The sequence below is a fragment of the Pieris rapae genome, chromosome 8 (genome assembly GCF_905147795.1).
Source record: "Pieris rapae chromosome 8, ilPieRapa1.1, whole genome shotgun sequence".
Lineage (NCBI taxonomy): Eukaryota > Metazoa > Arthropoda > Insecta > Lepidoptera > Pieridae > Pieris > Pieris rapae.
This window is the reverse complement of record NC_059516.1, coordinates 1,648,523-1,661,621: the sequence shown is the minus strand read 5'-3', so window position 1 is coordinate 1,661,621 and position 13,099 is coordinate 1,648,523. Positions and strand designations below refer to the sequence as shown.

The 13,099-nt window shown below is 33.6% G+C and overlaps 3 protein-coding genes across 6 annotated transcripts in view; 2 read left to right on the top strand and 1 right to left on the bottom strand.

Annotated features, from left to right (window-relative positions):
* LOC110996640 (paxillin) overlaps window positions 1-3,231 on the top strand; it is a 43,099-nt gene extending 39,868 nt beyond the window's left edge. For all 4 annotated transcript variants that reach the window (XM_022264418.2, XM_022264417.2, XM_022264415.2 and 1 more), the window contains exon 9: window positions 526-3,231. In XM_022264418.2, coding sequence (XP_022120110.2) covers window positions 526-792 — 267 coding nt within the window. In that variant the 3' untranslated portion in view covers window positions 793-3,231. The remainder of the gene's footprint in view (window positions 1-525) is intronic.
* Window positions 3,232-6,603: 3,372 nt separating this feature from the next.
* On the bottom strand, window positions 6,604-10,982 carry LOC110996634 (X-box-binding protein 1). Its single transcript, XM_022264407.2, has 4 exons — window positions 10,605-10,982; window positions 9,995-10,112; window positions 9,358-9,641; window positions 6,604-7,233 (listed from the first exon to the last, which is right to left on the bottom strand). Exons 1-4 carry the CDS (start codon window positions 10,745-10,747, stop codon window positions 7,140-7,142), a joined length of 639 nt encoding a protein of 212 aa, XP_022120099.1. The 5' UTR covers window positions 10,748-10,982; the 3' UTR covers window positions 6,604-7,139.
* A 211-nt stretch (window positions 10,983-11,193) lies between these two features.
* On the top strand, window positions 11,194-13,050 carry LOC110996638 (COP9 signalosome complex subunit 5). Its single transcript, XM_022264413.2, has 6 exons — window positions 11,194-11,447; window positions 11,516-11,619; window positions 11,715-11,845; window positions 11,950-12,144; window positions 12,292-12,559; window positions 12,692-13,050. Exons 1-6 carry the CDS (start codon window positions 11,293-11,295, stop codon window positions 12,886-12,888), a joined length of 1,050 nt encoding a protein of 349 aa, XP_022120105.1. The 5' UTR covers window positions 11,194-11,292; the 3' UTR covers window positions 12,889-13,050.
* Window positions 13,051-13,099: the final 49 nt, after the last annotated feature.

The window sequence follows — 13,099 nt, the reverse complement described above, 5'->3', positions numbered from 1 at the left end:
GCGGCAGATTTTTGGGGCGGAATATTTGGGAATGGTTGTTTTGCTATTTCATAGACAAAAAAAATATGCGTGACCATTTTCTGATGTTTTACAGATGAAAAAAAAATTGCCGATGACCTTGTCACTTTGTAAGAATAGCGAAATTGCAAAAAAATTATTTCCCTCTTTCCTCTTTCCCCTATCAACGCATACATGTCAGTACTACTGTCTACTTATGTTTGGAGACTGAGAACTGGCTGGTTTGTGTATAAACTCTAAAAATATTTTTTGTGCAATTTCAATGAAATTGTTGGATTGTAAAAATAATCTATGATAAAAGACTATTGTGGAGGCAAGAGCGGCAAAAACTTCAGCAAAATTGCAGCAACCTTGAATTTTTTTCAATCCGCCACTGGGACAAGTTATTGAAACGTTACAAACTAACACCATATGACAACAATTGAAATCTGAATTTAAGTAGCCACTGGGTGCCAGGTAAAATATATTATCGTATATATAGTTCTCATAAATTAACTTAAATTTCAGGAATGCCGCGAACCATTCCACGGAGGCTCCTTCTTCGAGCACGAAGGGCACCCGTATTGTGAAACGCATTACCATGGGAAGCGCGGTTCTCTATGCGCCGGGTGTCACAAACCCATAGCCGGGCGTTGTATCACGGCGATGTTCCGGAAATTCCACCCGGAGCATTTTGTTTGTGCGTTCTGCCTTCGACAATTGAACAAGGGCACATTTAAGGAACAAAACGATAAACCATATTGTCATACGTGCTTTGACAAGCTGTTTGGTTAGGAATTAGGATGGCGTTAGCTGGCCTCTGTGCTCTATGGATTTGACAGATGACATTATCAAATTAAAAAAAAATATGAGAGATTTTTATTAAAGCATTTACGTGATTGCTAAATTTTTTTATGATATGTTTAATTAATTTGACTTAATTTAAAATTACAAAAATGACACAAGTATTATGATAAATGGTTCTGGTGACAGAAAGAGATACTTAGTTCTATTGCGCACAATAATCAACTTTCAATCCTTAGAAATAGGGTCTAATTTTTGTTATTCAAAATCATATCTATAAGAAGCGTTTGTAGTAATAGAGATTTTGCTCAGTAATGTCAAAACGTACAACGAATACAATTATTGTCTCTTTCTAAAATTCAATGATAAGGAATATTCTATTCCGCTCTCTCCTTTGTTGTAACAGTTATAAAAAAACTGGCAAAAAATGCAAGGTTAATAGAAATTATTCCATCTCTTTTCCTCCTATAAGAGTCAAAAGAGGGAAGGAGAAGGAAATATATAGAGGTCAGTGTTCTTTAAAACCCACAAATGATTATGTCTTGTAAAGATAAACTGCCATATGTAAAATTAAGGAATCGTTCTAGATGAGACTAGAAATAATTTATATTAAAATATACACACACAAACAGTAATGAATTATTCACTCAGAAGCGATTATTAAAATGTAATTTGACACATTTTTACCTTTTGTCTATTTACCATAATCTACATCAAGATGAGTGAAAGGTATCTAAAAAAATAATAATAAATATTTACTGGCACAAACCATATAAATTGAATTTAGTCTCGTCTTGAATCTATAGAATTGTCTGTGGTATCGTTTATTGTTGTTCTAATATTAGTTATAACTTAAGATAAAGTGTATTTACCTAATTCTGTAGTCTAGAAAAAAAATAATGTGATGAATTAGCGTTCTTACTAAATTCTAAAATTAGATAGATTGTTCGAGAATAAAATAAAGAATTCTGACGTATTTGTAGATTTAACGACAGGTGGCAATGAAAATTGTTAAAGGGCGGGAAAAATATTACGGTCAGTTGTCATTTTGATCAAAACAATATAATATGACTTCTTGATTCTTTATAAATTAAAATAAAATTGTTTTTCTTATATATGAATAAATTAAAAAACCCTTATCTAATTATTATCTGTATTTTTTCAAATATGTATATTATATATGTCTGTTATGTTTCGTTACTGAATGATTAAAAAACGGACTGCAAAAAATTTTTTTTTATTATTTGACTGCTACAAATGACAAATATTTTAAACCGCCTGACAATTTTCGTTTTCACAGATAATCTGGAACCCCATAATGAAGCTCATTGTCAAAGTATGAATTGTAAACGTAAAATGATTGTGCCCCTGGTTACTGATGCTGACGTTACGTTAATATTTTAAACTTTGACAAAATTAGTTATGTACTGTCAGCAAAAACAACAAATTTACAATTTGTTTGTGTAAAATACAATATTTAAGGGTCTGTTTCACAATGTATGGATAAAGTACCAAATAGCTATGCAACACATAAACTATTCGGAAGATAAGTTCCGAATAAGATACTTCACTTTTCATGAAGAATAGCGCTATATGACAGTCGTGAAACGCAATATTACCGTTTATCCTACCAATAAGTAATAAATTGCTTATTTGGAACTTATCCGGACATTGTGAAACAGACCCTAAGTATTTGTTTAACCTAAAGGTACGGATTCAGATTCAATTGAGCGTTGAGTATGACTGCTAGATGTCTAATCGTTTTTGACATATGACAGTCATAAATACGGCTACGCATATTCAAAGCTTACGGTAAGTATGACTCCTGTATATCAAAAACCTTTTTGACGTAAGGAAGGCATTAGACACATTTGGGGTCCTATGTTTTAGGAGGAATATTACCGAATAATATCGTTGCATTTGCTGATAGTATTTGTAAATTTTTGGAAATATTTTTCAGAGAGTAGATTAAGGCTTTCATTTTTGACAACTTTATTGCATTAGTAACGCTTAAACTTCGCTATATCTATAATTTGATGTCATTGTATTGCTGTCAAGATTTCTCTTACATAAGGGGTAAGTTTAATAGAAGATGATGGACTCGCCAGGTTGATCTTCCAGAAGCTGCGTTCTATTCAACTTACGAATTGCGGATGGAATAGTTTTCTGACTGTTACAGAATTATAACGCGTTTAATATTTATTAAAACGTACCATTTTGGGACAGGCCTATTCAAAAGTGCTTTCTAGAATTTTGTGCTAAACAGGTGTTAGTAACTTACAACTTTAGTAGTTTTAAGGTATACTCTAAAATGGTTTAGAAATTTTTATACGTTATTCGTAAGTTGAATATTGGAACCGGCTTATGCAAATCGGTTGTATTATTGATGTAAGCATCAAAAGTGCCAAATACATTTGTTTTTACACTCACGGTGAAAGTTAATATCTTTTAAAACGCTGATTTTTTTTAATGATAAATGCGCCTCATACATACTCTGTGTTTATTTTAATTAATTTATAACAGTTTTACGTAAATGCAAAAAAAGTTAAAGATCGATTGAACACCAAAAACATTCATTCACTCATTCCTCTGTCTTCTCTATGAGATATAAAGCATGATACGATTTTCTAATTAGTAACCAATTATGGATCATTTAAAAATATGAGCCATATAAAAATATATTTAATTGTATGATTATAATTATTTATCACTTTATCGTGTGAGGCACGAATAAATGATAATCTATGATTGAGTGTCTAACTAACTATCCAACGAAATTTGTACTACTATTGTAAATTACTTTAATTGTATAATTTAACATTCGTATACAATTCTTTTTCTATACTAATATTATAAAGAGGAAAGGTTTGATTTTTTGTTTGTTTGTTTGTATGAATTGAATAGGCTCCGAAACTACTTGGCAGATTTGAAAAATTCTTTCACTGTTGGAAAGCTACATCATTCCTGAGTGACATAGGCTATATTTCATTTTCAAAAAAATAGGCATCCTTACTAAAATTACGATAACATTAACATTTGTTTATTATTTGATACAATTCTAACAGATGGCGCTGAGTTAAAGGTAGTAGTTTGGCAAGACGACGTTTGCCAGGTCAGCTAGTACTAAATAAAATGCTTCACAAATGTATGTATAAGTACCTAATCAATATGACACATTGACATTATTATCTATTATGTAGCGCGATTTCAAAATGTTATGATGTTATCATATCTTTTCCGGCTGATGTGAAAAAATGGTATCAAAAACTACAATAATTATCATAATTTTTCACTATTTGTGTTTCGTGTCATGGATATTTACGTATATTTAAACGAACTGTAAAACAATACGCTATCACAAACAATAGACTATCACAAAAAAAAAATGTTCTCAAATTAAAACAAAAATGGCAAAAAAATGGCCAGTGTGATGCGCATTCATGCAGATAATAATACTGAACACCCATTTCACGCTCGTAATTTAATTATTCATAACTATTTTTATGTACTAAGCCATACGCCCAAGCAAGGCTTTATATATTCTTCTAGAAAAACAAACTAAAAATTGGGCTTTCTGTGGGAAAATTACTCGTGTATATCTATTTAAATAACAATGTAACCTTCCGTTCAAGGCTGGTAAATAATACTTATATGTCCTTTAAATAATTCTAATTAATTTTTTCACCGTGAGTGGGCACCGATTTTTATTTCCATTTATGGAGTCGTAATAGCAATCTAATATTTTTATGATTTATGTAAATTGACATGATTTTATTGAATCTGTAATATTTTAACAAATATATTTAATGTTTTCTTAAACTGTCTTTTATTAATCATATTAAATCTACTGTCTATGTTATTTTCATTATTCGTCTTATGTCATAAAAATAATATATTTCTAAAGCAATGGATTACATATTATCTATTTATCTTACTAGAATAGAAATGGTATTTTAATACACATTCCCCAGTCTATAAACTACAATTAAAATAAATAATTCAGTGGCGCTACAACCTCTTTAGGTCTTGGCCTCTTAATCTAATAGGCATGAAGGTGATCAGCCTCCAGTGCCTGATACACATCGTCGACTTTTTTGGGTCTAAGACATGTCGGTTTCCTCACGATGTTTTCCTTCACCGTTCGAGCAAATGTTAAATGCGCACATAGAATATATATCACATATAATGTATCAACTACAATATTGAGTTATAAACATTTTTGACTCGACTACTAGAATGAGGCATTAAACAATGTAATTGTTAAAAAATACTTTGTCTTTTTTATTTTCTTTTTTAGGTACCTTGGCGACTTTTAATTACTTTTTTTTTAAGTTTCTAATTACTTTTAACTGATATCGCTTATTATTATTCGGTTGAATAATATAGTGTCTTAACGTAACAACGGAATAAATTATATTACATTTTCTGAATAACAAGTAAGGTTATCAGCCTTCTCTGGCTGACACCAAGGGCGGATCCAGCTATGTGTTCAAGTCAAGAACTTATACGTTTGCCATCATATAAATATTATACTAAATTAAGTAAATATTGAATATATTATATTAAATATTATGTATTTACATAAAATCTGGATGGTGTCAAAATATTGAAATAAAACCATTATGTTCAATTAGTAGTCCACCTAGTCTCCTAAGGAACCAGCTCAACAATGGATCCAGGATCCAGGGGAATCATGGGGTCATGACCCCCCCTGGATCCGCCTTTGGCTGACACACTTCGAATTTTGAGTCTAAGGCATGCTGGTTTCCTCCCCACGTTATGACTGACTATTAAATGCGCACATGGACAGAAAGTCCATTGTCACTTGCTGAAACCATTAGCCCAACTACCTATTGACAAAAACTTAAATAAAATTATTCAATGCATTAACCTTGTATTGATAAAACGGTCTCTCGGTGGGATTTTCTTTTTGATAATAATGTTATGCGTAAAACGCTCGTTTCGATAAGTTCTAGAGATAAAACACATAACGTGTAAAAGACGATAGATATATTTTCCTCATTCGTTCCTCGGTAAGGAAATCTAATATACCTATATATATTTCGACATTATTATTGAGGTTATGGTTACAATTATGAGGTACAAACAAACAATATAATAGGTAATTGTATTGATTATAAACCTAGGACACAGAATGATTACAAAATTAACGTCTTTATATCCCTTAGGATATATTAAATAGTATTGAACAGTCAACAAGTAATCTCCCAATTACGCGTTTCCCGCTTGCCTTTATCTCTTGTACGAACCGCCAACTCGGGAAGATTTTGGCCCGAATTCTGTAACGAACAAACAAAACCCAATATAAACACTTTGTGACTATAACCAATACCCCAATATCAAAATAATATGTCAATAGTTAGTACAAAAGCTCCAAAAATTATGTTTGAAAAGAAAATAAGCCGGGCACCGCATTAGCGCCGCTCGTACAGTTGGTATGACGATTATTTGGCCTTGGTCGTAGAAAGCCTCGCTAGAACATTCCGGCTCGATCGATAAAAGCCATCAATTATTCCTTATCGCTCGTTAATGCGTGTATTCAATTAACAGCCATAACTGATTTTGATTTGTTTGGTTTATTTCAAAACCTAGTTACAGCGTCATAATGACTAAAACCCAATTAAACGTTATCAGTCAAACTATGTAGAATGTATATTTGTTTAAACTATGTGACTGGAATTTATTTAAAGAATTCTGAGTATCGAACGGTTCTAGCCAACCCACTTATATCGTTTCCATCGGAAACTAAATCGAAAAAAATAGAAAAATAAAACGCATTTATACGACAGAAAATTATATTTACAGCACTTACAGTACATCCCTACGTATAAAATAACTTAATAAATATATTAAACTTAACCGTTAACTATTTAGTCAGTCTTTGGTGTTCAGAATTGGGGCCTACGCCAACGCAGGGAACAATTCTGAGAACGATTCGCACCAAAAGTCTGACAAGTCTGGTAAATCTAGGTCTGTCTCACTTAGGGGTGAGGCTAGGGACTCATACCCTAAGTCCGAGCTGAGAATAGTGTGCGAGGGAGATAGGCCTAGGTTTTCTTCAATGGGTTTAGGAGATGGACACATTGGTGAAAGTAATTTCATGTCACACTCCAGGGTTACGTCCGGACAGTTGGACAATTTCAAGTCCATTTCCTTTTCTTCCGCCTCATCTGACACTTCGACGGTCACACAGTCATTGGCTTCATAACTGGCGTAGAACAGGTCTCCTTTGTCACCATTCTCGTCATCAGTGTAGGGATGTGCATATGAGTGCTCTGATATTCTGTCGACATCATGCTTAATGTTGATCTCTGACTTTAGGATGACACCTTCACTGGATTCCATGTGCTTTGTTGTGGTCCCCACCACTTGAGCTCCTTCAGAACATGTTCTACTTTCTCCGTTCGATTCCTGGCAACAAAAGTTACGAGATAAGTCAAACGCGAATGATATATATTATATTAGTAAATAGATAAATTCAAATTCAAATTCAAATTCAAAATTTATTTATTCATGTAGGTAACAATGTACACTTATGAACGTCAAAAAAAGAAATATTATATGAATTTAATTTTACATTTACTGCCAGTTCTCAAATCAAGGGCGTAGAACGGAAGAGAAGAACTGGCAATAAACTCTCCGCCACTCTTTTTAATCGCCAAGTTTTTTTTTTACACAATGCTTGTAAGGAGCTGCAACCACTACACCATGTTCCATATGACATATTGAGTAATAAAGAATAAAAAATTAAAAAAAATTAAAAACAAAGATTTGACCTCTATCAGCAGGAGGCATGGTGAAATAGGAGCACGCACTTACGTACTCGTGAGAACAACACGCAAAGACGTAGTATAAACAACTAATATCACCGCAAACACGAATTCAAGTACGACCAGTCACCACAAGTAGCACCCGTTCACGAGTATGACGCATGGCCAGCCATTGGCCCCCTCGCCATATTTTAGGGAGAGAGACAACCCGACGCATGGACGCCGCCACAAGCAATGACATTTGAGTGAGCATGACGATCCTTGAAATGTGCACTTGGCTACACAAGAAAATAGTAATAATACTAATTATACTGAAATAATTTGATACCACATGAATCACGGTTTGTTCCCACTTTACATTTAAAAAAAGTCGTAGATGTCGACGATCGCCCCATAGTCTGAAAATGCAGCCGAGAGATTCTGTCGCGTTACCTATTTATACTGAAGCAATTTATATCCAAGCACTATGATCGTTTAAGTATTCATTTATATTATAATAGGCCTTAGCAAGCAGTTTTACTTTAGTGTACGATTTAAATTTATTTATTGACAATATTTGTATCTCACTAGGGATTTTGTTGAAAAAACGTATGCAATTGCCTTGGAAAGAATTACTCGTTTTATGCAGCCTTGTGGTTGGTGCACTAATTTTGTCTTTATTACGAGTACTATAATTATGGAAGCTACTATTCTTTTTAAAGATATCTATATTTTTCCGCACATACAAAATATTCTCATAAATGTATTGACTTGCCAAAGTTAAAATATTTAATTCCTTAAACTTATTTCGGACTGACTCCCGTGGGGACAACCCACAGATCGCTCTTATAGCCCGTTTTTGCACTACAAATATCGAACTAATGTCGGCGGCATTACCCCACAAAATAACACCATATGACATGATACTATGAAAATAGCTGAAATAAACGAGCTTTGCTGTGTTCTCATCCGTAAGATCGCGTATCTTTTTCACTGCGAACGCTGCAGAACTTAGCCTATTCGAAAGACCTTCTATGTGTTGGCCCCATTATATTTGAAATCTTAATTCGATACTTATATTTAGTTTTTGTTTTGACGGAAATCGAACCTTTGGTCATCATGTGATTTGCCTGTCAGTTACGGAGGCGGTAAAAAAATATACGGTAATTTAACCGATTCGTCCGTTCAGTAAATAAAGGTTTAATGATGCAATACTGTCGGATATTGCATCACCATTGCAAGGTCCTAATTCCAAAGTTATCACTTAAATATCTAATTTCAGAGTTAATTGACTCGTCTGTTTTCACAATAGAATACAAACGTTACATGAAAATCAGATTTGTTTTAATTTTTCGAGGTTTTCTTTACGAGTCCGTTTCGTTTAAAGCTACAGATTTAAAATAACAAATTAAATATGTAATATTTTTTACACTTACTAGAACTATAAATCATGATTGGCATGACATGCAATATACAAAAAGATATATTTAGTTTTATATACTACGACACCAAGTTTGGTATTAATTGAGGACAAAACATAACCTAGTAGATTGTCAATTTTCTGTTGACACCGCCATTATATAATACATGCGGTCACAAACATAAAACTGTTGACTTGCAACAATAGAAACCGGTTGTCAAAGCATGATGCAAGTATGATGATAGACTTGAAATCCCCACAGTTAAATATACAGTATAAAACAAAGTTGCTTTCCGCCATCCATCTATCTAATTTAAATAACTTTTAATAAACATAGATATTCTGTTACTATGTTGTATAACTTACATCTTGACTCGCTCTTGCAGCGCCTGCATCAATTTCTTTGAGAAGGGAGTCAGCGAGTTGATGCAAGGTGTCGAGGTATTCGTCTGACTCGAGGTGTGCGAGGATGTCTGCGAGATGAGACACATCGTCAGAAGCAGACGTGCCGCGCGGATCGCCGGCGAAGGCCCCTCCTTCTGCTGAGGTGACGCTGCTGGTCCTGGGGCCTTCGCGACGGTCCGCGCCGCCGTCTTCAGTGATGTGTTCTCGTTTAGCAGACGCTCGTTCATCGCCTTCAAATCTTCCACCTGGGTTTATAGTACTTTGTTAGCTGAATGTATGATTGCTTTGAATAAATGTTTTAAATGTGTTTTCTATAGATTTCTATATCTATAAATAAATATATTATGCAGAAGTTCTGGGGAAGACCTTTTAATTTTAGATCAATAAAGTTTTACTTTTGCAAGATTAAAAATAAGGAAAGTTGAACTTTGAATGATTATGACTCACAATCACCTCTCTCGAGACACTAATACCTAGAAAATCAATGATTCCTTTGTGATAAATTGTGAGTGAAATCTTGAATGGTTTAGAAATATGTAGGTGGTGTTAGTTATTGGTAAGACAGTGTAGAATCATTTAGATTTAAATAGTAACTTACCTCTTTCACGAGTCTCTCATTGATAGCCATGAAGTGATTGATTTTACTCTCCATCTCATCCATCTTTGCCTTTTTACGATCTCGAGATGTTTGTGCCGCGACGCGGTTTTTCAGTTTCCTGTTAACAAAAAAATACTCCTATTTGCATTTGAATTTAGGGAAACCATAACTTTATTGTATGATGTAATGTATAGACTAGGAGTTATAATAATAATAGCTAGCTGTAAGTAATCTATAGATTTATTCGTGCGATTTAATTGTATATACACCATATCGTAATATAGATAGAGTACAGAGATCCTGTATAGATACTGTGATACATATAATTTCCCAAGAGAGACAGGAAAATAGAATTTCATAAATGAATGTGCATTTCGTTAGGTAATGTGTTCAAGGTGTAGCCAATAATAATGGCTTTTCTGATAATAAATTTATTTCTAGAAACATGAAGAAAATTGTAAGACATAATACATAACGTAATAATATGCCGTTAGGGTCAACAACACCTAGACGACACTTAGCAGTAGTGTGTTACTAGCCAATTTAACAAGATCCCCGGTAAAACAAAATAAAAAATAAACAAACGCACAAAATTTTAAAAATATCTTACTTTCTTTGCATCTTCTCCTCCCATGTGAGATGGTCTAGTCTTCGTTTTCTGGACGGCGTGGCTGGAGCCACGTCCACAACATCAGAATCTTCGTCCTCCATCGTCACGTAGTTGGGCACAGTGATAATTATCGGTGCGCTCATGATTTTACGCAAACACCAAACTTCACTAACTTTAAAAACTATCACCACATTCAAAATCCTCGTTATTGCATGCTATTGCGAATTGCGAACTTATAGAATCGCTAGAAGATTTTAGATTTGCGATATTTCATCACCCTTTTACAATTATAGTCGGCGTCGTACATACTTGAGTTTACGTCAATAACTACAATACAGACTTCTATAAAACGGGTACGTGCATGCTTCTGATTGGTGGAAACTATACGTAGGCGGAACCTATCAGCTAGATGACAAAACCGCATCTATATAATCTTCATTCAATATTCATTCGATAGGTCATTGTTCGTACCTCACCAATCATTACTCAATCCTCTATACCATAGATTCATTGAGAATGTTATCTATCGTAAAAATTATAGATGAAAATGTCAGTCAAACTTTAAAGTTAATGAATGAATGAATTGTCATCATTGTCAACCGCTGAAGTCAAAATAGCCGTCAGCGAAATTGTTTATAATCTTTATATTCTTATAACATATTATTTCTTGTAAAACGTGCGCAAAACTATGGCATCAACTAGTGCCGATTCCCAATCTACAATAGCTCAGAAAACATGGGCATTGGCCAATAACATTGAAACTGTATCGAGCGTTGATGAAATATATCGTTATGATAAAAAACAACAACAAGATATTTTGGCAGCTAAACCATGGGAAAAAGAGTATGTTCTTTGTTCACAGTACTTATTGTTTTATTTTATACCAGGTTAATAAAGGTAATTGTTTACAGCCCACATTTCTTCAAAGACATAAAAATATCGGCTTTGGCATTGTTGAAGATGGTTATGCATGCTCGGTCTGGTGGTACATTAGAAGTCATGGGTTTATTACTTGGTAAGTTTAATCAGTGCATAGCTTTAGCTTCATTTACTGTAAGTTATTTCTTCACTCTCTCTCTTGTTTGCCTACAACTTACGTTTGTATTTTAGGTAAAGTAGATGCTAATACAATGTTAGTAATGGACTCCTTTGCACTGCCAGTAGAAGGTACTGAAACTAGAGTAAATGCTCAAGCTCAAGCCTATGAATATATGACTGCCTATATTGAAGCTGCAAAACAGGTATCAGAAATCTTGTGAAATAATAAACTAAAAAAAATGATATAATAATTTCACATAGCAAACATAATTATGGCATAGTTAAATAATTTAATATCTGCCTCTAGGTTGGAAGACATGAGAATGCTATTGGCTGGTATCATAGTCATCCTGGCTATGGCTGTTGGCTGTCTGGTATTGATGTTTCAACTCAAATGTTAAACCAGAACTTTCAAGAACCATTTGTTGCTATTGTGATTGACCCAGTTAGAACTATTTCAGCAGGAAAAGTATGTCTTGGTGCTTTTAGGACCTATCCTAAGGTTAGTGTTATAATGTATATGGTTATAACTGTGACATTATGTTGTTGTTTGTTAGTAAGCATATATTATTCCATTTATTTACTTTATAAGATTAATTGTAATAGAAATTAAGACTGCAGTTATAGTTAGTCTTTTGTTACCATATAGGGTTACAAACCAGCCAATGAAGAGCCATCAGAGTATCAAACTATTCCTTTGAACAAAATAGAAGATTTTGGTGTTCATTGCAAACAGTATTACTCTCTTGAAGTATCATACTTCAAGTCTTCATTAGACAGAAGACTCTTGGACTCTCTATGGAATAAGTACTGGGTGAATACTTTAAGTAGCTCGAGCTTAATCACAAATTCAGAATACACTACTGGTCAGATATTTGATTTGTCTGATAAGTTGGAACAGAGTGAAGTTAGTTTAGGTAAGTGCTAAATTTTGTTTACTTTTGTACTCCATTCAAAATTTATTGTTTATACTCGATGTGGGTACAATAAAATGTTAAGAAACTGTAACAATTATTGAAGACATCAGCTATGTTTTGCAATATTTACAGGTCGTGGTGGTTTTATAGTAGCAGGAGCAGATCCTCACGAGAAAAGAACTGAAGATAAACTAGGCAAAGCGACAAAGGATGCTTGTAAAACAACCATTGAAGTAATCCATGGCCTGATGGCACAGATGATCAAAGATAGGCTATTTAATAGTGTCAGTGGAAAGCCTTCGTCTTCTGCCACTCCTATGATAGAATAAGAATATCTGAGTTTTAAAATGATGATTTCAGCCGTCTCTCACTTATATCCCATGTTTGACATTATTGGTCCAATTCAGATCAAAAATGTAATTGCTGCCATCAATAAATCTGTAACGTAAACTAAAGTTATATCTTGTCTTTATTAAAGAAATCAAAACATTTGTTTTAATTTTTATTTCAGCTACTTTCATAATATAACTGAGCTCTATT

Bases quoted from the DNA above. Each gene is read 5' to 3' on its own strand.
- LOC110996638 (XM_022264413.2), top strand. From the start codon at position 11,293: ATGGCATCAACTAGTGCCGATTCCCAATCTACAATAGCTCAGAAAACA. The intron at 11,620-11,714 runs GTAAGTTTAATC...TTTGTATTTTAG, and splicing joins AGTCATGGGTTTATTACTTG to GTAAAGTAGATGCTAATACA. The intron at 12,560-12,691 runs GTAAGTGCTAAA...CAATATTTACAG, and splicing joins ACAGAGTGAAGTTAGTTTAG to GTCGTGGTGGTTTTATAGTA.
- LOC110996634 (XM_022264407.2), bottom strand. From the start codon at position 10,747: ATGAGCGCACCGATAATTATCACTGTGCCCAACTACGTGACGATGGAG. The intron at 9,642-9,994 runs GTAAGTTACTAT...CTATAAACCCAG, and splicing joins ATGAGAGACTCGTGAAAGAG to GTGGAAGATTTGAAGGCGAT. The intron at 7,234-9,357 runs GTAAGTTATACA...TTTTGTTGCCAG, and splicing joins CTGCAAGAGCGAGTCAAGAT to GAATCGAACGGAGAAAGTAG.